The 20,376-nt window shown below is 43.7% G+C and overlaps 1 protein-coding gene and 1 long non-coding RNA gene across 2 annotated transcripts in view; one reads left to right on the forward strand and one right to left on the reverse strand.

The window, feature by feature from the left end:
* Positions 1–4,065: 4,065 nt before the first annotated feature.
* LOC136107189 (uncharacterized) lies at positions 4,066–8,022 on the reverse strand. The gene is made up of 3 exons (XR_010652249.2): positions 7,713–8,022; positions 5,834–6,009; positions 4,066–5,061 (listed from the first exon to the last, which is right to left on the reverse strand). It is a non-coding gene; the product is annotated as an uncharacterized lncRNA (long non-coding RNA).
* A 70-nt stretch (positions 8,023–8,092) lies between these two features.
* The window catches only part of ZCCHC14 (zinc finger CCHC-type containing 14), a 49,431-nt gene continuing 37,147 nt past the window's right edge, over positions 8,093–20,376 (forward strand). The window contains exon 1 of the mRNA XM_065848056.2: positions 8,093–8,791. Coding sequence (XP_065704128.1) covers positions 8,228–8,791 — 564 coding nt within the window. The 5' untranslated portion in view covers positions 8,093–8,227. The remainder of the gene's footprint in view (positions 8,792–20,376) is intronic.

Below are 20,376 nucleotides of genomic sequence, written 5' to 3' on the forward strand. Positions count from 1 at the left end.
TGCAGCGTGCAGAAGTTTTGCAAACTTAGCCGGGTGTAAGGTGGTATTTCTCTTGGCAAAAGGCTCCCAAAAAACAATGCAAGTGAAAGAAAAGAGCAAACTGCCCCGAGTCTGCCAAATGTGCCGTTGCTGACACCGAGAGTTTAACACCCCCAGAGCTACCTGCCCATCTTTTGTCTCACAACAGAGAGCAAAAACCAGGCTGCAAAGTGCCAGATCATAAAAAAGCATAGAGAACCAGCATCCCCTGAGGGCCAGCTGAGACTGTTTGATGTCTTTTACTGGTGAGTTTAAGGCAGAGTTGAACACAGACCTCTGGAAGTGAAAGCCAGTACTCAAATCCAGCAGGTCTCTTCTAAAATCCCTTTAAAATCCTTTTACTTTTCGAATCCCAGTTTCCACAGCAACAAGACACATGGCTCTCTGTGGAGTTCAGGGCTATAAATAAACCCTAGATCTATAGCTGTGATATTAGCTATGAGGGCTTTAAAAAATGGCATGGGGTAATGAAGTGAAAGGATCCGTGCTGAAAGGAAACAAATTTAATGAGGAAAAGATGGTTCCTAACTTGGTTTTGGGTGTAGCTTTGAACAAAGGAAAACCGACAAAACACACTGCCTGGTAAGATCCTGCCTTTTCTAAGGGTCCTATTGATTTAAATCAAATTGTTGAAAACGGTGCCTTGCAGTCTCTGTTTTACATATGTTTAAGCTCTGTGTTTCAATAGTTTTCTTAAAAAAAGGAGGAGAAATGGCTATTAGCCATTGTTTTCACAGCGTGGCTGTTCTGGGGAAGCTATTAAGCAGCTAATACTGGACCAGATTTTAACAGCCTTATGCATATCGAACCTTGCCATACCAGTGACTCCACCAGCTCCACTTTAGAGAGGAAAAGGACTTGTACGTGTGCTAACTTTAAAGCCGTATTTTAATCCTAATTGATTTTCTGACCCGGGACTGCCTGCCGAGGAAGATGCTGTTCCATGAGACGCAGTCAGAGGGCAGGAATTCGGGCTGCTGGAGCTGGAGAAGCGCTGTCCTTACTCCTTGACATCAGCAGATAAACAAAGATGCAATCCCAGAAGGAAAGATAAATATTAGCTGTGTTAGAGGCAAAGAGGAAATTAAATAACTGTCACATGGCATAAAAACAAGCTTGTCAGGGGAGAGAGAACTGGCGGTTTTGAGCTTGCAGAACAGATTTGTATACAGTAGTGAGGAGGAGGAGCTGGGGAAGGAGAAGAAAGGGAACACAAATCAAGGAGTTATTTGGAGTTTTCTCTATTAAAGACAGAAGGTCCATGTTATTCAAACAGATGTACCGCATATCACCCGTTTTCTGGTGTTTGTTATTTTAAGGATGGTCTTAGGAAGAAAATAAATGCCACTTCGAGGCTCCTTTATATCCATTTTAGGCACTCTGTGGAGAGAAGAACAAAGAGCAGGGCTGTGGAGATTCTTCTGGTGGGGCATCCTCTGCTCCCTCCCCAGTAAGCAATTGTAGTGACTTACTGGGAAGGAAAACCATCAGTTGCTTTACCTTGGGCTCTGCAGCAAGACTGGGGTAATTCATTTAAATGTGACCCCTTCAAGTTCAACCTGGGACCTGATGGTCAGTCTGGGTCCTCCCCAATCTCATCACCAGCAGGAAAGATTGTGGACATGATGGTCTGGGGTTGTGCCTCTTCAAATTAATTTGCTTTGCAAAATGGAATAAAATAGGAAGCAGAAGGACATTGAAGTCTCCCGTGAGTGACGCCAGATCAGGTTTTGCTTGTCCTGAAGGTGTTGGCTTGCCCATGGTAAGAAAAGTCAGACATAAAGCACATTATTCTGGTCACTAACACAAGTGGTCCGATGGAGAGACCAATGCAGACAACATTGCGTGTTACAAATCTGACAGCAGGACAAAGCCGCCTGCTGTTGAGCTGAGTCCTGTACGAGGCAGCTCCAACAACAGCACATCCACCAGTTTGAACTGGTGCCTTTTTCTAACATTGCCACATTCCCAGCAAAACTGCGCTGTAGGAACTTCTTGGTGGGAAACAAACATCACAAAAATTAACCTAGTACAGGGAAAAAAAAAAAAAAAAGAAAAAAGAAATGCCCAGCTGCAAGTTCTGGGCTCAGGGAGCAAACATTGAATTCCTGCACCGTCTGCCCCAGTGACATTTCTGGATTGAATCATGTTTTCCAAAGGACTTTCAAGTTTCTATGCTCTGTGGTACCACCTAGTCTGGATTAAAGCAAAGCAAAAGAAGAAACATGAATAACCTTTCCCTTCAGAGAACACATCGGGCATAAGACACACACTCTAGGACTGATGATGCACTTCTTTTCCTGTGACTAATTGATCATCAAGCAGGACATTTGAGAAGTAGCACTTTCAATAGAAGACACAAGAAGCTGGAATAATAAAGCAATAATAATAAAAAAAAGGTATTGCAGAGGAAGCAGGCACCAGGCCCGCTCTCCAAGGGCTCTGTCCTGCTCCCCCTGAAATCAAAAGGAGTTCTGGAGTTGGCTGCAGTGCTAACAGGAACGGTCCTTAAGGCGCTAATTAGTACAGCTGGCTGAATAATGCATAATGAACAGTTCATTCAGCTAATTTCATCTCTTTTTCTATTCATGAATTGCCTGTGAACCAATCCAAATTTTCTCATTTTGGTCGTCATTCAGGAGTTATTTGTGGGTTTCTTGAAATCATCCCCAGTGTGCGATTCCAGTGTGCACTGCAACTTGTAAATATTTGATGTTTGCACAGAAGTGTGTGAAGTGTGGGGTGAGCAGGTAGGGCAGGTGACATTATCCCTCTTTTCTCAGCTGATATTTATGTAACCAAGTGCATTGGGAATTTCAAATGTTGCAAAGAAATACTGAACTTTACATTTATATTTGGTAAATACTTGTGCATGTTCCTCTTCTTCCTGCTTTCTCCTTGATCATTGTAAATGGATCTATCTGGTTAGTGACATCCTGACCAAAGGCAGAGAGAGGAGGGATATGATGTGAAAACACCCCAAGGAATGTCAGTGGAATAGTCAAATAAATACTTCCAGACTTTGCTTGCCAGCTGTAAAGTGATTTGGCTGGAGCAAAGAGTAAACTAACTCTGTATAAGGGATTAGAGCTGGAATCGGGCTGCGGATAGAAGGTGATAACTCCATTTCGAGTTGTTGCACATCTCTCCCAAGGTACCAGAGCAGCACCCTGGACACGGGGCCAGTGTTGGCCCTGGCTACCTGGCCCAGGAGGCGGCAAGCGGCTGCAAAAGGCAACTGAAAATGATTGCAACACAGACTTGTTTTGTCGAGAGTCACCCAAAATGTGGCTTTCCTGGGGTGAGATTAAAGTAAGGAAGAATTCAGAGCAGGAATCCAAAGGAAAGAGCTGCCCTGGGATGGTGGGGACAGGGAGGCTGGAGCTTCAGCAAAGGCTGAGACCTCCCCATCCTTCCAGTGTGGGAGGCAGGAACAGCCCAAACAGGGGCAGCCAAAGAGAGAAAACCAAAAATGTTCCTTTTGCCACGGTTTCTAAGACAGATGTAAGGAGGAAGGGAACAGAGCAGGAGAAGAATTTTTGGCAGCCAGGGACTGTGGATTTTCATGCTCAGGCAAACCCCACGGGGAACCACACAGAGCCAGGTCTGCCTGGCTTTTGGGGACACGAGGGACAATGTTCCGTAGGGGAAGGGACACAGGGAACACCCAGCCAGGGGAGCTCAGGGCTGAGTCGCATTTGAGTTTTGAAAGGGGACGGATGAGGCAAAGTGGTGACGGAGAGGGGGCCTTTTCCCAGGGAGAGGCATCTGTGCTGTATGCCTTCAGCTGGGAAAAAAATAAAAGAAAAAAAGAAAAATCCGTATTTAAAGGCAAGTCTGTGCCTGCCAGAGTCTATCAGCAGAGGGCACTGACACTCGCACACACGCATCCCGACACATCCTTTAATCTATACGGCTTTTGCTGTTGTCCCAGCAAGGACACCTTTTACCACCCCTGCGCAAACCAGACACGTTCGGTTCGTTATTTGAAGGACAGACTGCAAGGGATGCTGCAGGCCCAACATCTGGCTTCTTTTCTCTTTCTTTATTTTTTTTCCCTTTTCCCAAAGCCCATGTGATATTTTTCCATGTGCTTCGAAGCTGGCATTTGTTGTTTTTTTGGTTTTTTGTTTTTTTTTTTTCAAAACCAAGAGCTCCAATTGCAGCACATGTGAGAAACTTTTCAGGAAACAACCCCTGTTCACAGAATTAGTTGTGTGAATGCACAACAGCAACATGTATCTTGCCTTTCCTTATAACGGAGCAGACAGAACGCAAAGCGATTGCTCCTGTCACTGCATCCCAGCAGAAAAGGAGAACTGGGGGTTTAGGGTAGAGCTGCAGGACACAGGTTTTACATATCTCGATATACAGAAGTATGTTTTCTCTCAGCATAATGTCCTAGGACGGCATTCAATCCCAAAAATGGAGGAGAGGTGGCTTTGGGTGGAACCCATGTGAGGGAAGGGGTTCTGTCACAACTGATGAACTCATACTCAGCGAGACCAAGACAGCAGCAGGTTCACCTATGGCTTTGCAAGTCATATGGGGAGAAGTTTCAGAATGTCCAGGTTTTTTGGCAGAAGTGCTAAGATTTAAGCCAAATTTGTGAGGTTTAGAAAACGCCAAACATGCAAGAAGCTTCCACCCATTCAATGACAAGCACCGAACAGCCTCCTAAAGGAACTGGGGAACTTTTAAAAGGTGATAGAAAAAAGCTCTGAAAAGGCTCTTGGGGAGGAGTCCTGTGGGCTGGGAGCACTGGGCATGAACTTGATCTGGGTAACTCAAATGGCCTTTTAACAAGCAGCCTCCTAAATAAAGCTTCCCCTCTCATTTCAGCGGCAGAAGTTCTACTGTTGACTCTGTGGAGGGATAAAAAAGTGAAATAGCTCCTTTTGCACAGGAAATCCGAGTACAAGAGTTCAGCAGGTGAGAAATAAAGTAGATGTGTCCAGTGTTGAAGAAATGGACCCTCTTCCCTCTCCTGACTGAGACATCCAGTGACAGCTGCTGCATGTTCTGAAAATACAAAAAGAAGAAAACAACGTCGCTCTCAGTTATTGTTTACTGATTATTCCGACAAGATATCTCTCCCAGCTGTTTGTCTCAAACATGAACAAGGAGAATTTACAGAAAGAGAGAAGATGCTGGAAATAGGACGATCTGGGGATGAGACAAGGAGCTGGTTTAGGTGCCCAGAGGGCTCTGATTTTAGGGGAAACGTGTCTGCACAGACATCCCAGAACGACCTTCACTCCCAACCCGCTCTCTTGAGCAAGTGGTAACACGAGCTCTTCCCAAGTTGATTTATCTTGCTGAGAGTGGTTCCTCGCTTTGCCACTGGCTAGCCAGGAATTCTTGGTGGCTTGTGACAGAATTATATGTCACTCTCGTTTCGGTTTCCTCGGGCTTCATCCAAAACCACTTCTAATCAGAGAAAATGCTCCCAGTTCATCTACTGCACTCCAGATTAGAGTTTGTCTTCCTGTCTGGCACTCAAGACAAACAATCGCTGCTCTGGCTGTAAACCACAGACTCACTCTTTAGCAGCAAAATTCCCATTCAGACTTTTATCTGGGCTCAGGCTTAGCCCTAGTTCCCAAGCAGAAAAGTTTAAAGCTTCACCTTGCCGCAGACTGGGCAATCATCCGATACCCAACTCTGAGCACAGTGTAGCACTTTCGGGGTGGATTAACACTGGGATAAAGACACCAAAATAAGCAGAAAGACCACCAAAGAACTCTGTGTCCAGATGCCTCCTGCCTTGTCCATGCTGTGATTCGATGCAAACCTTTCCTGAGGGGCTGAGAGGCCTTCCTCTGTTTTCTGCGTATCCCGTCCTCTGATGGACAATGCTGGGCACGGCAGGAAAAGGAAGCGCACATGGTTTGCACTTGACAGAGATCGCTGCATGGAGAGGACACGCAGAGCCTGTGGGATTTTCAAGGACCCTCCCACAGCAGGAATCTGCAAAACAGAAGCAGAGTTGTGTAGCTTTATAATATATAACATTATGCAGCCCCAGTGAGCGAACGTCCTTTGGCTGCTTGCTCTTGCATTTCGGCAGGACTTCAATAAATGCAGTTGATAATCTATGATATTCCACAGGGAAATAAAAAAGGATAAACTACCAGCATTTGGAATTTTTGTGGTGCAGCAGTTTGTCTTCACAAGGTGTATAATGAGATTTCCAATAAACTGTCCCCCAAAGGAATCAGCCTTTTTCTCTTATACGGTACCAACACAAGTGTTCACACAACTCACGCGACAGAAACCCCCCTGTGTTTGGGCATCGTGTGCACCCCATAAAGATCAACTCAAGACAAAATGCAGTTCTGCTTATTAAAACATCAACGTTAGCTCCTCTGTTTATCTGAGTTGCAGCAATATTGCACTTGCTAAGAGAAAAGATGCGGTCCGTCTTCCAAGAAGATTACAATCATATAAAGATCAAGTCTGGAATCATCCTCTGCCTGCCTGGGGCCGCATTTAAAAATGCTGTTCCTGGCCAGCATCACTTAAAAGATCTCCACCCGGATCATTTATCTGGCTGATGCACAGCCTGGCTGCTGGGCTACGAGATACACAGCTGAGTCCCATGGACAAACATTATGAAAAACAAAATTATGCGTTCATCTCTTGGTCGCTGGATGCAGCCCATGCAATCCATAAGCAAAGCTGATAATAAAAATGCTTCAAAATGTGCATCGCTACGCTGGCATCAGCCAGAATCCTGGGTTAGAATGGAGAGTGGGAACGCGTGGGGCAAAAAAATTACTATTTTAAGAGGCATTTAATATCTCTTTTGTTTCCACACAGTTTTTAAAGACAACCTGAAGTTAACTGCCAAACTGAGAGCATGGCTTGGTTTGGTGAGACCAGAAAATGCTGGTGCCAAAGGCTTTGCTGGGATTCTGGCATCATGCACCCCTTTGCTCCATTCTTGAGGCTCTTGCCATCTTGAAACAGCCAAGGCAAGAGCATCATGGCCGTTCCTTCTTCTCCACATGGCTCCTTGTTGACAAAATGAGGGTGCTTTTGACGGAGAATCAGGGAAAAGGCATGTGCCACACTGGAGGCAGCAAAGCGCACGGGTAGTGTTCTTCAGATCAGCAGATGCACCGACCACGAGGGAGAGAACGAAGCCAGCCACACGACTTAAAGTCAGTCTGGACCGTGCCCTGAGATGCCGCTCTGGGGCACTGGGACAATTCTTGCCCTGGGTGGGAGAGGACGGCAGCCCCAGGCCCAAATTAGTCGCCACAGCTCCTGTGCGAGGTGACCTCAGGGTGACAGCACTACGACCACCCCACTGCAACACCCACCAGAGCCCCTCAAACTGCAGCCGCGCCCGCACACAAAAGACGCTGCTCCCCGCCCCTCCCCTATTTAAGCGTCCTTTCGTCCAATCAGCGCCAGGGGAGGGATTAAAGGGGGGGGCTAAAAGCTGGGGATTGACAAGCCCCCTGGATCCCGCTTTCGTGCGCGAGGAAGGGGGTGGGGAAAAGTGCACTGGCAGCCAATCCGCAGGTGCGCGTAGATGTCTCGGCCAATCGGCAGGAAGGTGGGTGGGGCCCGCCGCGGGGTCAGGCCGGGAGTGAAGGCGCTCGGTCGCTCCTTCCTCTCTTTCTCTCCCCCCCCTCTCCGCTCCCGGCTGTGGGACTGCTCACCGCGGGATCCCTCCGCCGCGGAGCGGCGTTGTGGTCTCGCTGTCGTCCTCCTCCGCCTGCTCGCTGCCTTCCAGCGAGGGATTATTTCGCGCGGTTGTGGCGGCAGCTCCGGCGGGGCCCAGCGCGGCGGGACGGGCTTGCGCGGAGGATGGAGCCGGCCGGCGGTCGCCTGAGAGAAGCAACCGCCCCGTGAGGGAGGACGCGGGAGCGCAAAGGCCTGCTCGGAGCCGTCGGGCCCTACCGGGCGGGGACCCCGCGGCCAGGCCGCGCCTCAGCGTTCGGGCCTGCTCCCCCGGAGCCCACCCTCGGGGGGGCCCGGCCCGGCCCTGCCCGCCGCCGGGGGCTGCCCCCCGCGCTCCTCGCCGCCGGGCCCCCTCGCCCCCCGGGGGGCGGGTTTGCCGGGGGGGCGGGAGCGCGGAGGGGGCCGCTCGGGGGGTGGCGGGGCGCTGCCGCCCGGCCTCGCCGCCGCCCGCCCCAGGGGCTGCTCCGTTCGGGCCGGGGGGAGGCGAAGCACCATGGTGGAGAAACGGTGCCCGCGGCTGCAGCGGGACAGCGTGTACCGCTGGTTCTCCGAGCTGCCCTCCCCGCAGCGTGTGGAGTTCCTGTGCGGCCTCCTGGACCTGTGCATCCCGCTGGAGCTGCGGTTCCTGGGCGCCTGCCTGGAGGATCTGGCCCGCAAGGACTATCACTCTCTGCGCGACTCCGAGATCAAGGCCAACAACCCCGCCGACCTGGGCAGCCTCACCAACCTGACGGACGAGGTGGTGCGCAGCAAACTTCTGGTCTCCCTTGCCCTGCTCGGGTCTGCCCACCGAGAGGCGGCCGGGGTCCTGTTCCGGACCCTCACCCACATCGATTCCGTCATCAATAACTATGGGCTGCAACTCAACGAGGGCCGCACGGGGGATGAATTCCTGTTGCTTTTCACCATGGCATCCAACCACCCGGCATTCAGCTTCCACCAGAAACAGGTGCTGAGGCAGGAGCTCACTCAGATCCAGAATATCATGGCCAGCACCAGCAAGAATCCCAGCACCTCTACCCTCAACACCATGGCAACATATCCTGGCTGCCATAAGGTGGGTATCCTGCTTTTGCACGCTGTAATGGCACTGTTGCAAGGCTGTGTGTCATCTTCAGCTCTGACTTTAAACCTTTCTTGTAGTGGGGGCATTCTTGTAATGACTGGCAGAGATCACTTGCCTGGTTGAGGATGAGAGTGGTCAACTGAGGGCAGAAAGTGAGCATGTGTGTAGTTTTGATGGGCTCATGACATTTAAATGAGGAGGGGTTCACAAGCAGATGAACAGGCAGCTGTATAAACCTTAACTGATTGTTTCCCACTGAGGGGACAGCCTTGCCAGTTGCATGGAAGACCAGTGATGTAGCAGAGGCAACAAACAAATAATATCTCTAGATTTAGGAACAAGCATCTGTTTAAAAGTTTCCCTGGAAGTAGCTGGAAAGGAGGATGAGCCTGGGAAGGAGCTGTTTAGTGGCAAAGGCATCTTGGTGGGTCTGGGTTTTGTTTAGGCAAACGATGGGCAAACACGTTGAGTTTCTGATACTAAACTTAAACGTTGTGGTTGCCTGTCACCCTGTATCTCGGGTATTGATCTTAGTGTCAGTGGTTCACCATCATTAGCTTGCTGTTCCTTCATTCAATTGCCAGCAATTTAGCTAGACAGTAACGTTATTAGACGTGCTGTTACTAATTAGATATATTACTGACTTCTTAAGTGCTCTTAGCCTGCTACAATTAAGGAGTCAAACTGTCGACTGAATTTAACCTGCTTCAAAGTTCAGACTAAGCACCAGCTAAGGGTGTGTGTGATCAGTTAACAGGCTGGAGCTGTTGAGGATGTTACGGGCTCAGTCAGCAAATACATCTGTTACCGTTCTGTTGGGAGATCTGGTGTATACCTGAAGGCTACAAAAATCCCTGTATTGGAGTAGTATCCTAAATAAAGCTGTTTCTGAGAGCTCAGTACAGATTTCATTAAACTGAGCACTGAATTTCAAACTGAGATGGAAATGCACGCTCAGTGTTCCCCAGAGTACAAATTTCCTTCCAATTTCGTGTTCTTTGAATACCACTGCTTTAATTGTAAAATTTAGATGAGTATTAGTAAACTTCATATTTCTCTTAATTGTCCCTTCCTATACCTTTAAACAGTCCTTGTTCCTGACATTTTAAGGGGAGAGAACAGGGTATGGTAATGTCTTTTTATTCAGCTTAAACCTCTACGTGAGTAAAATATTTTATATGGAATGTAGAAGGGCTAGAAGGGCTTAATTAAAACCAGAAAAAGCTTCCTTTCAGATATTTAACTACTTGTGACTTCTGTTATTCAAAAGATGCACGGAACCCAGGTTTGAAAGGAAAGACTGTAAATCATACGTTTTCCCAAAATAAGGTAAAATTACGTGGGCAGGAGCATTTTTTAGATTTTGCTTTCCAAGCCTCACAAATAGTGCGCGATTTGTGTAGCTGAAAAACTCCGGCACTATTTATGTCAATCTAAGATGGATGGAGAAACCATCCAACCATTTTCTGTGCCAGCAATTAGGTGTACAGGACAGGAATTTGATTAGTGCCTTTTTTCTTGTGAACTCATTGAAGGTTGCCTCTTTAAAACTAATTTAAAAAAAATGCGGTTGAAGAATACTGGTTGCTAAGAACAGAATAGTTGAGAGGGAACAAAAAGGATGACTTTGCTTTCACAGTCTCTTGGATATGTGTTTTGTTTGAACAGATGCAGATTTCCTTTTTTAAGACTATTAATTATTTTATGTTGATAGCTGGGTAATTTTGCTACTTTTAGAGTAGGCAGTTGGCTTAAAACAGAAGTTGGATGAAGCAAGTGGAAAAAAAGTCTTTCTCCATTCAGCCCTGTTTAAATATGCACAAATAAATTCCAATGCTCTGGACTTTAGATCTTGTGATGTTACCAAGTTATGTTGTGACAATACTTGTGTTCTAACATCACCTAGAAAAAAACAATGCAGATGTCAAGGGAAAGCGAGCTGAGCTGCTCCTGCCAAGAGTCCCGTGCTCCTCAGAGCTGGAGAATTTCTTCCCTCGAGCCAGCACTTTCTCATCATTCTTGTTGCTTCACTCCAGTTTGAGCTACGCTGAGCGGGTACTTGAGGTTAAACCACATGAATGCTGCTACTAAACTCTCAAGGGTGAACTTCTTTGAGTTCGTCCTTAGAAAATGAGCTGGAGTGGTCACTGCTTGAGGTCCTGAGAAACTTTTGGGAGCTGGAATGGAGTGGATGTGTCATGAAGTGCGAATGGGGAGCAGCACCAGGGATCCTTCTGTGTTTCCCTGTGTGGGACAGGGACTAACCCTGTGTGACTATCTGGTTTTCTGTATAACTAGAGGTCCCTTACAGTTCTTTATAATTTACATTAACTTGTTTATTCAGGGAGATGCAACAAAGTTGAACAGGGCTCACTGTTCTCTTTGCAGAAACAAATGGAAATGCACTACTTCTCTTTAGTCAGGCCTGTTAAAATATGACCCAACTTGACATTTGCTACAGCGTTTTCTCCAGAGGGTTGGAGCTTGCTGTCCTCTATCTCCTATCCCTTTCACATCTTACAGCGAAACCTCTCACTAATAGATTGTGTGTAACAGCAAAGAGGCTGAAGAGTTGATACAAAATTACTGTAGGCACTCCATGATTCTTCAGGTTGCTTTGGGGTAGGTGAATGCATTTAAAGTTGGTTTGTGATGCAAACCACTGATTTTTGCTGTTGTCTTTTACTGTCTACTGCAACTGCTGACTACAAGGAGGTTCAAAACAGCTGCCCATATATTTGTACTTTAACTTGTGCTTTTTGAGATTATTCTGGGATTATATGAATCTTTACAGGAACAGGTGGCTGTGACTGGCCTGAAGTAGGTCAGTAATTATTAGATGTATGGTTTCCACTTGTTAGTACAAAATTAACATGAAGTTTCCTTGCCCTAAGTAGGGAGAACAGTGCTCTCTCCACAGCAGACTATTGCTTTAGTCTCTGTTAAAGATAATTTCTGCCTCTTGTCTGGTATTCTCATTTTGAATGGTGCCAACACTTGCAGGACTCGAGTTGTGGCTTCTTCAAACTTCTTGCTTGTAGGCATAAAATATAAGGAGGATGTACGTGTTTTGTTTGGTTGGGGTTTTTTAATTGAAACAGTGCAAGTTGTCTTCAGACAAAGCCCATGCGTAAAGAATTGGGTCTTTAAAAACTTTTGTTCTTGGATTAACAATAATGGTCTTATTTTTAACTGGAAATGATGCGACTGAGTTTTTAGGCTGGTTTTGTACCTTAAGTTCTCTATTCAGCTGCCTTTTATACTTTTGCCACAAAGGAGAGAATGTTTTTCTGGGCAGCACTAGAGCCAAGCGTTCCAAGGCTCATTTCTGTGCTGATGTAGTCCTTAGAGCTGCAAATTTTTGCTCCTCTCGTGCAGGAGTTGGAGCTGGAAGCACCAGGGCACATGAAAACCAGTATCCAAATATCTCCTGAGCACCTACACATCCAGGCGCTTTGATGTGGAATTGCCACTACTGAATTTGTGACCCACAGAGGGGAGAAATATCTCAGAACTGTCTCCCAACATTGTGAACCACCCGTTCCAACTTTTGTTGTGTGCAATTTGTGATGGCAAACAACATCTTTTAGCTATGGGTGAAAACTTAATGGTTTTATTCATTTTTGATTGCTCTGAGGCTGTAGTGATGCTGTCTTTACAGAACACTTATGTCTTGTAGATAATGATATACCGGGACGTACTTGGATACTGGTGCTCATCTAGACATAATAATATGACTCTTTCTTGGGCTGAATTTTTCTCTCAAGAAGTCTACATGTGTTGGTAATACTGAGGACAAAACTTCCAGAGCTAGAGAACTTATTAATGAATCTGGCACCTTGCACTTCTTTGAGTTGTTTCATCTATTTATTGAGGTAATTCTGTAAAAATAGGGAAATAAGGTAATGCTTTGGCTGCTTAGCACCTGCTCTTTGGTGCTGTTAGTGCCATGATCTGGTGGTGGCTTCCTCTGCAGAACCAGAGTCTGACCACAGTTTGTTTGCAGCTGAAAGAAAATCTAAGTCAGTGACACTGTAGTCCCGTGGCTGTTTCAGGTTTATCTTGTGAATGGGAAGAAGAGCTCTTGCCTACTCAGCTTCCAAATACTGCACTGATGTCTATTTCAAGTTTATAGCATAAGATGCTATTTTTCACTCTTGCTAATTCCATAAGCTTGCTTAAAACTTAGAAAAAACTAGACTATGTATTGGGAGCTGTGTAGAGCTGATGTTCTGAGGAGCCTGTTTCAAATACCTTCACCTTTCTGTACTGGTTGCTTCAGGTGATTGAAATTACATATGCCAGCTTCAGAAAATTTTGTCTGTGGAATGATGAGCTGGAAAAGTCTTACTTGTTGGGTTGAAACCAAGTCCTTTAGTCTTCACAGAGTACGGAGATTAGGTGGTAAGTGATCTATGTCAGCTGCCTTTATGGCTTTTATCCTAGCTTTGTAGGGATAGAATAAATAATAAAAACCTAATATTTAGCCTCCTAACCCACAGAAAGTATTTCATAGAGTTAGATTGCCATGTTAATAGAAATTGCTAGCTAGGATTAGAGGTGTTTACTCACCGGTATCAGTAGTTGCTACCTCGAGAATGATCTCATTTTCCAAAACCACATGAAATGATTGTTGGGAGCTGCAGGGACAGGTCTTGGAGCGTCCAGCTGGTGCCATGTGTCAATCTTTGTCCCTCTGGTGTTCTGGGTACTTGAGGCAACATGGATTACACACACCTATTGATGTTCCAGGTAAGAAAATGAGGCTTCCAGTTCTGGCTCATTTCTTACTGATATTCTTGTTGGAGAGTTTTTGTGACTCTAAGGTGGTTCAGCCTCAAACATGTAGAATTTTCAGAAATGAGCTTAACACGTAAAGGAATCCTGGAAGACAACAGTCTCATGCAGAAACAGCATTATTTACCACCAAATTCACTTTGTCAGATGTTACGTGATGAACTTCACTTTAAGAACTTAAATTAGTTTGCTGGGGAAATGGACTGTACATCCAAACATCAGGGGCAGAGCAGCCAAAAAAAAAATTGTTTTGAGCTTATGATGATGATGTTTTTTCCGTGAACTGTTTTCCCATTTTTTGCGCACTCTGAATGACGTTTTTGTTTGAAGAGTGTGTTCCACTTCACCTTTTAAATTTACTTTTTTTTTTCCTACTGATTACCTTGTAACTGTTAGTTGTCAGTGGGCCTCATCTCCTCTGATATAAAAATGCCTGTTGTAAGGTGTTGGATGTTCTGAACTGTACCAGACCTCAAACTGTTTTAATTGAATCAATGTAGGAGCTGTATGCAGATTCTGCCTGGAAAAGCAGAGCCAGTGTAGTTAACCACACCTAACAAACGTTCCAGTGTCTGACTTCAAAGATACTGAACAGCATCCTTGTTTGGAAGTATTTCACCATTTGGCTTAGTGGTTTTTTTAAAAATGTTTGAGTGGCTAAAACTCAGATCCTGTAATCTTTTAGCTGGATATTAGGTGTGCCTCTTTCCAGCAGGGTAGAGCTCTGATTCTTCTCTGGACTTCAGTGCTGCAGTACTTGGGACAGTTTGAAGTGTGGTCTGGTAAAGAGATGTGTGTGTGTAGTCATCTTCTACATTCAAATACGGCAGTATCTGTTTTATTACTTGCTCTTGAGTGCTCTTTCTCCTTAAAAAAATAAGGTAAATATAGAAATGCTATTCCCAAGAATATAGATAAGAGTTCCTGTGAACACACAGAGTCTTATTACAGAAATGCTAGATGTAATTCATCTGTCCAAATGAAAACCATTGTCACGCTTAAACTAGAGTTTGATTTTACTTCCAAGCAAAAGAGTGGGAGCGAGTTGAATTGAATCACAGAATCATAGAATGTCTGGAGTTGGAAGGGACCCACAAGGATCATTGAGTCCAACTCCTGTCCCATTTAGACTTGAAATGAGCATTAAATCTAGGAGAGAGATGTTGATACGCTCCAGCTCTGATTTCTTTTTGCAATGAGCAAACATCTGAATTCCTTGCTCTTGCCTCATGCTAAAAAGAATTTTTCCTTTGGTGTCATTGGTATGATTATCCAATAATAAGTATTGGAAGGGATAAACTTTTTAACAGGTGTTCTGGACAGTGTAGGGTTTCAGGGGTTTTGTAAATAGCTGAAGTGATCCAGAAATAATAAGATCAATTACTTAAGAGCAAGATCTTAATTTTAAAGACATGCTGAGTCATGATAAATAGTGCAAATGAACGTTTTTTTGTGCATATTATTAATTCTTTTTCAGTGTCTTATTTTTTCCACCTGTTGTATTGCACTTAAGCCATTACTTAAGCAGATATTGAGAAGGGAGAAATAAAATTCAGTGAATTTGTGACTTGTCAGGTAACTTCTGCCAACTTTGTGAATTGTTGCAGGAGAGGCCAGAGCGACAATGAACCATTTGGCCAGGGAAAGGTTTACGGTACTCTTGCTTGGATTATACTTCAGCAGATTTTGGAATTGCTTTGACTGTCCTTTTACTTCCCAAATGTACATACCAGCCCCACGGATCCATTTTCCACCCATATGCTGGCAACATGTAGGGTGGCTCTAAAGTCAGTGTAATATTAACATTTTAAAGGCAGATGTTATTAAGGTTTAAAGGCCTTTATATGAGATAGGACAGTGTTACACTTTGGATTCTCTTGGGAAATTAGAGATAATCTTCCATTCCAGTAGCAGTGCTTTTAGCTTTTGGTGGCATTCAGGTTACAAAACAGGGACATGCTTGTACATCAGTGCTGGTTATAAGCAGTTATCTGCTTTGATGTGTTTCTAATGATTGGTTTGTAAAATTCAGATGTGATTTCTTTTTTGTTTTGAAGGGAAAAAAAATATTTTGTCATCTGCCTTTTTGGAAATATGCTTGATGCACCAGGAGTCTGGAATTAAAGTGCCTTGAATTAGCATAGAGTGAACTAGTTGCAGTTGCAGCCTGGCCAGTCAGCCACAGCAAAATTGTGGAAGATCAGGTAGATGAAACAGATGCTATTTTGTAGCTTATTGTATTAATGGTGCTGCTTTTTTTTTTTTTTTCTGTTGCCTTTTATAGTTTTTCCCTTTAGGGTTCAAACTTAGTGTATCTCTTCAGCAGGAAATCCCATATATTCTGCCTGTTTGGCAAGCTCCTACAGTTAACTGTTGGAGACTGTAGTGGTGGCAGAAAATGTTGCATTACTTAATATTGAAGAATTCTGAAACTTCTTTGCAGAGCAAAGCTTCGCTTGTTTGTCTTACAGGGTGAGTGCACATCTTTGCACAAATGACTGTTACCGTGTGTTTTCAAATGCTTTGTTTAACTGTCTTAAATGGCAACCACAGCACAATGTAATTAAAATCTGGTTACTCTGGTGGATTTGTTCATAGTATTAACACAATATTCACAGTTCTTTAAGCAAAGGATTTTTAGTGGAAATTATTTAGTCTAGAAGATACAACCCTGACCTTTTTAGGTCCATCTGCTTGACTGAATTTATAACAGAGCCTTGTAGCAGGTGTGTGATTGAGGAAACAGTCTCACAGGACAGAAGCATCTGATTGATTATCCTGTTTCCCTGGGAATTGCCTCTTTCCTCTTTGTGTTCAAAGCCAGATACCTTTTTACCATCTTCCTCTGAGAACAGGTGTGGGACCTTTTGTAGTTGCTGAGAAACAGGGACACACCTGATGTGATTGCACCTGGTGTTTACATCTGCTTTTTGTAGACCCTGGCTAGTGCATGAATTTCTAGCCAAACACTTCCAGTTGCATTTTTGTCCCAGTCCAACAAAGCGACTACACACGTAGTTTTAAGCATTGAGCATTGCTAGAGGCTTTACTAGATACTTGTAAAATGGAATGTGTTTGCGAGTGTTCCGTAAACATCCTTGTGGAAGAGCCCTAATCTTCGAAAGGAGTAGTTTCTAATTTTGTTCTTCTACTGGGAGAACAGTCAGGTATTTGCATATATAAGCAAATGCAGAACTGCAGGCTCTGGTTTCACAAGCAGCTGGGCACACTAAGGGCTTGTTACTGTTCAGGGGAAGATGTTTGCTCAGTCTTGCTTCTCGTGGCTTTGTAGCCTTGATAGATTTTGAGTTTCAGGTCCTTTCATTGCGTCCTCTTGTTTCTGGCTCAGACTCAACCTACTGAACAATCTCATGCATCAATAGACTGACACCTGAGTGTTAGCGATGCTTTTTTTTTTTTTTCAAGTTATTTGTGAACCGGAGTTATTTCCTTGTGTTGGGAAATAGCAGCTTATCTGCAGAAACGTGCAGGAGCTCTGTCAATGCTATCAAGCTTCCGCTGGAGCGTTTTTGCAAACAGGATCGCACTGTGTTAAACACCTTGGTGTTAACCTCAAAATAAGCTGCTGTTAATACTCACTAATATGAAACTGAGAGCAGTAAATGTTTTGGTGTTTTTTTTCAGTACTCCAATTCCTCAGTGCACCCTTACATGTTATCTGCAGCAGCCTCAGGCATGAAGGGCAGTTTATGATGAAAAACCTTTTTTAATGGAGACTTCCAAAGTATTGGCAGAACCATTTATCTGTGGCACTTTCCCAGCATGTCACTGGCCACTTCTGAAAACTGAACTCGTGTGACAAAGTTTTCCTACGAGATCAATGGGAGAATGTGTTTGTGTGGCATTTAGCTGTGGCCCCAGGATCTTAATTAACCAACTTATTGCTTCTCTATTTTGTTCACTTTTCCTGAATAATACATGACCTTAAATTTCATAAGTAACTAGGTATAGAAATACGTATTTTATTCCCTCATCCTATATAATTTTTTCCTTAAATTATAAGTCATGTTATACTTTAGGTAGTAAGCTATGCTGATTTTTAGTATTGGCTCTACTTCAAACTAAGTCAGCAAATACTTTGCTATTAAACCATGTATTTTCTGTGTTCTGTTTAGTTATTTTTAAAAGGAACATATAATTGCCATTTTGGTAAAATTCTTACCACATTAAGTTTGATTCCTATCAGTCCTGTTATTTTTATGAAAGCCTTTGCTGTATTAAATGTGAGAAATTGTCCCTGGGGAGCAGAGGAAGCAGTTACTGCATCTGACTTTCCGGATTTACCATTTTCCATATTGACTTCCACAGCCTTGGACAACAGCAGAGCCACTTCAGGTGACAGTGGCTGAAAGAGGAACTCCACCTATTGAAGTATCCACTCCCAGTAATATTGTTGTGAGATATATATATTTAATTTCTATATGCTTTTTGATCAAAGCTTTTGGAGAGCTTTCTAGAACTTTCTTTGCTGTCCCAAGAAGATCTATGCCCATTGGTCCATCTGTGATGCTGAGAAGACAATCACTGCACTCTGCTGAAAAAATATCATTGTCTGCTGGCAGGTGAAAAAGGGAAAAATGTGATGATGGCTAAAATTCTAGCAATGACTTTTGATACCTTGACATGTTTGTCTTTGACCCCTGAGCCAAAGCAATTATTTCTCTTCCCAGTTACCTCCTGGTGTTGGAGTGGTCTGATCCTTCTGTCTGGTGCTTGTTGGAAAGGATGCACTTTTCAGTAGCTGTTCCCACTTCTGATACTGTCTTTATTACTATGGTGAATGAGGCACAGAAGAATTCAGACTGGGCCTTGGTCATTAGGTAGTGACGAATTGTCTTTGTTATTTTTGGTTATGGCCACTGCTTGAAATTCAAGAGATGAGCTAGGTTTTAATGTGGAAAATCAGAAGTTCATCTGTGAGCCAGATGCTTTGCTGTGGAGGGAGCAGACACAAAGTTATAGTTGAGTAAAAATAGTTTAAGAATGTCTTCCGCACTCATGTGGGTGGTGCGTCTTCTCATGTCCTTGAATAAGCCTACAGGCCTCTGTAGTGCTTAAATAATTTGTGAATAATCTAATGAAATTATGGATAGGTGCAACAGGGCTTTCCTTTTCGATGGCCCCCCTACAAAATGCTTTACTAAGAGTAAGATTAGGTATAGTGAAAAAATGTCTATTGCTTTAACTCTCTGAGGTTGCTGTTGTTTGATTAGTCTTTGTGGATTGTTTCTGTTGATGTTTTCAAATGATTTTGGTTGAAAAATCCCAAGTCTCTTGCTTAAATGCCTGATGCTGTGCCCTCTTAGACTTTGAGTGATCTGTGAATTTTTCTGCATTTATAAATGGCACTCCTGTGGTTTGTTAGATATATTGCCTGAACTTTTCTGGTTTCTGTGGCGCCTGCTTATCCACCTTTACTGTGGATTCTCACTACTTTAGTAAACAAGCCTTTAACAGTTCTCTGAACAGCAGATGTTTGTTCCTTAATGTCATTTCTTCAGAGATGTTACAGATCCTGAAAGGTCCAAAGCAATTTGCTTACCATGTTTCAGAATCTTTATCTCACAGGAATGCCTTGTTCTTTATTCAGAATCTGAGTGCTGGTTAGTAGTTGGTTGTGCTGAGCCCAAACTAAGGATTACAGTAGTGTTTGGATATATATGGTGGATGTTCCTCCAGAATTTTCCTGACACTTTGTTTCTACAGTTGAATTTGGACAAGTCCTCCCTAGGCATCTACTGTTCAGTTTTTGCCAATGTTTCTGCCAGGCTGGTATCTTCTGCAGTTTGTAGCTGATGGGTTATTGCTCCTCTGTTTTGTTTGGCATCAAATTAAAAAAAAAAAAAAAGCTGTTACTATTTCGGAAATGAAACTTTGCTTTGCAAAACGTTTTTTGTTATTTTACTTTTCCCAAACAAATCCAAACCTTTGCAGTATTGGTATGTTTAAGTCAGTGGAAAAAATTACTTAAAATTTGGAATGAAAGCTTTGCTCAGATTCCCTGGTTCTAACACCATTCAGCTTGCTAACAAAGTGCTCCATTTGGAACTAATCAGAGCTTTGTGATTTTTCTAGGCCAGTTTGAAACCGTTTTGCTTTGATGTGTGACTGGATCAGATAGTATATGAGCTCAGTCCAGGCATATGGGCTAAATTAATCTTTACCAAGTAGATAAAAATTAAATCTTAATGAAAAGAATTGGAAGCTTTGTATAAACAAAATGCAAATTTTAAAGTGCTGTAATGCTTATTGTAAGGGTAGTGGAGAAAAGAGAATATAAGCTAGGAGGCAATATATTGTAAAAACTGCTTGTTTAGGTGTTTCTGAAACCATGTGGCTATGCTCTGACTCATTTTCAAGTACTATAAGTGTTTATACTTGCTGATTGTCCTCAGTATTTGGAACCTGGTGATTTAGGATAACATAGTCTTGCCTGAATCTAATTTTCATGCTTGCTCAGGCTGCTGGAACAGAGGGAGAGTTTAACGGGACGGTGTGAGATAAGCTTTAGTGAAGACCGACTTTGTCAAGGAGATTTGAACTCTTCCCCACCCTCCCTCCAGGCTTGAATTTTCTAATGTGAAAGCCTGATACTGTTATTGGTGGAAAGCTCTGCTGTAGGAGCATACAAGTAAACTTTATTTTTATCAAAAAAAAATAGATTAAGTGCTGAAGAGGAAAGCAGGTACTTGTAATCCTTTCTTCTGATACTCAGCTGTCTGTCTGGATTGATTTCTTAGCACATAAAAGCTTTTTAA

Source organism: Patagioenas fasciata, chromosome 13 (genome assembly GCF_037038585.1).
Source record: "Patagioenas fasciata isolate bPatFas1 chromosome 13, bPatFas1.hap1, whole genome shotgun sequence".
NCBI lineage: Eukaryota > Metazoa > Chordata > Aves > Columbiformes > Columbidae > Patagioenas > Patagioenas fasciata.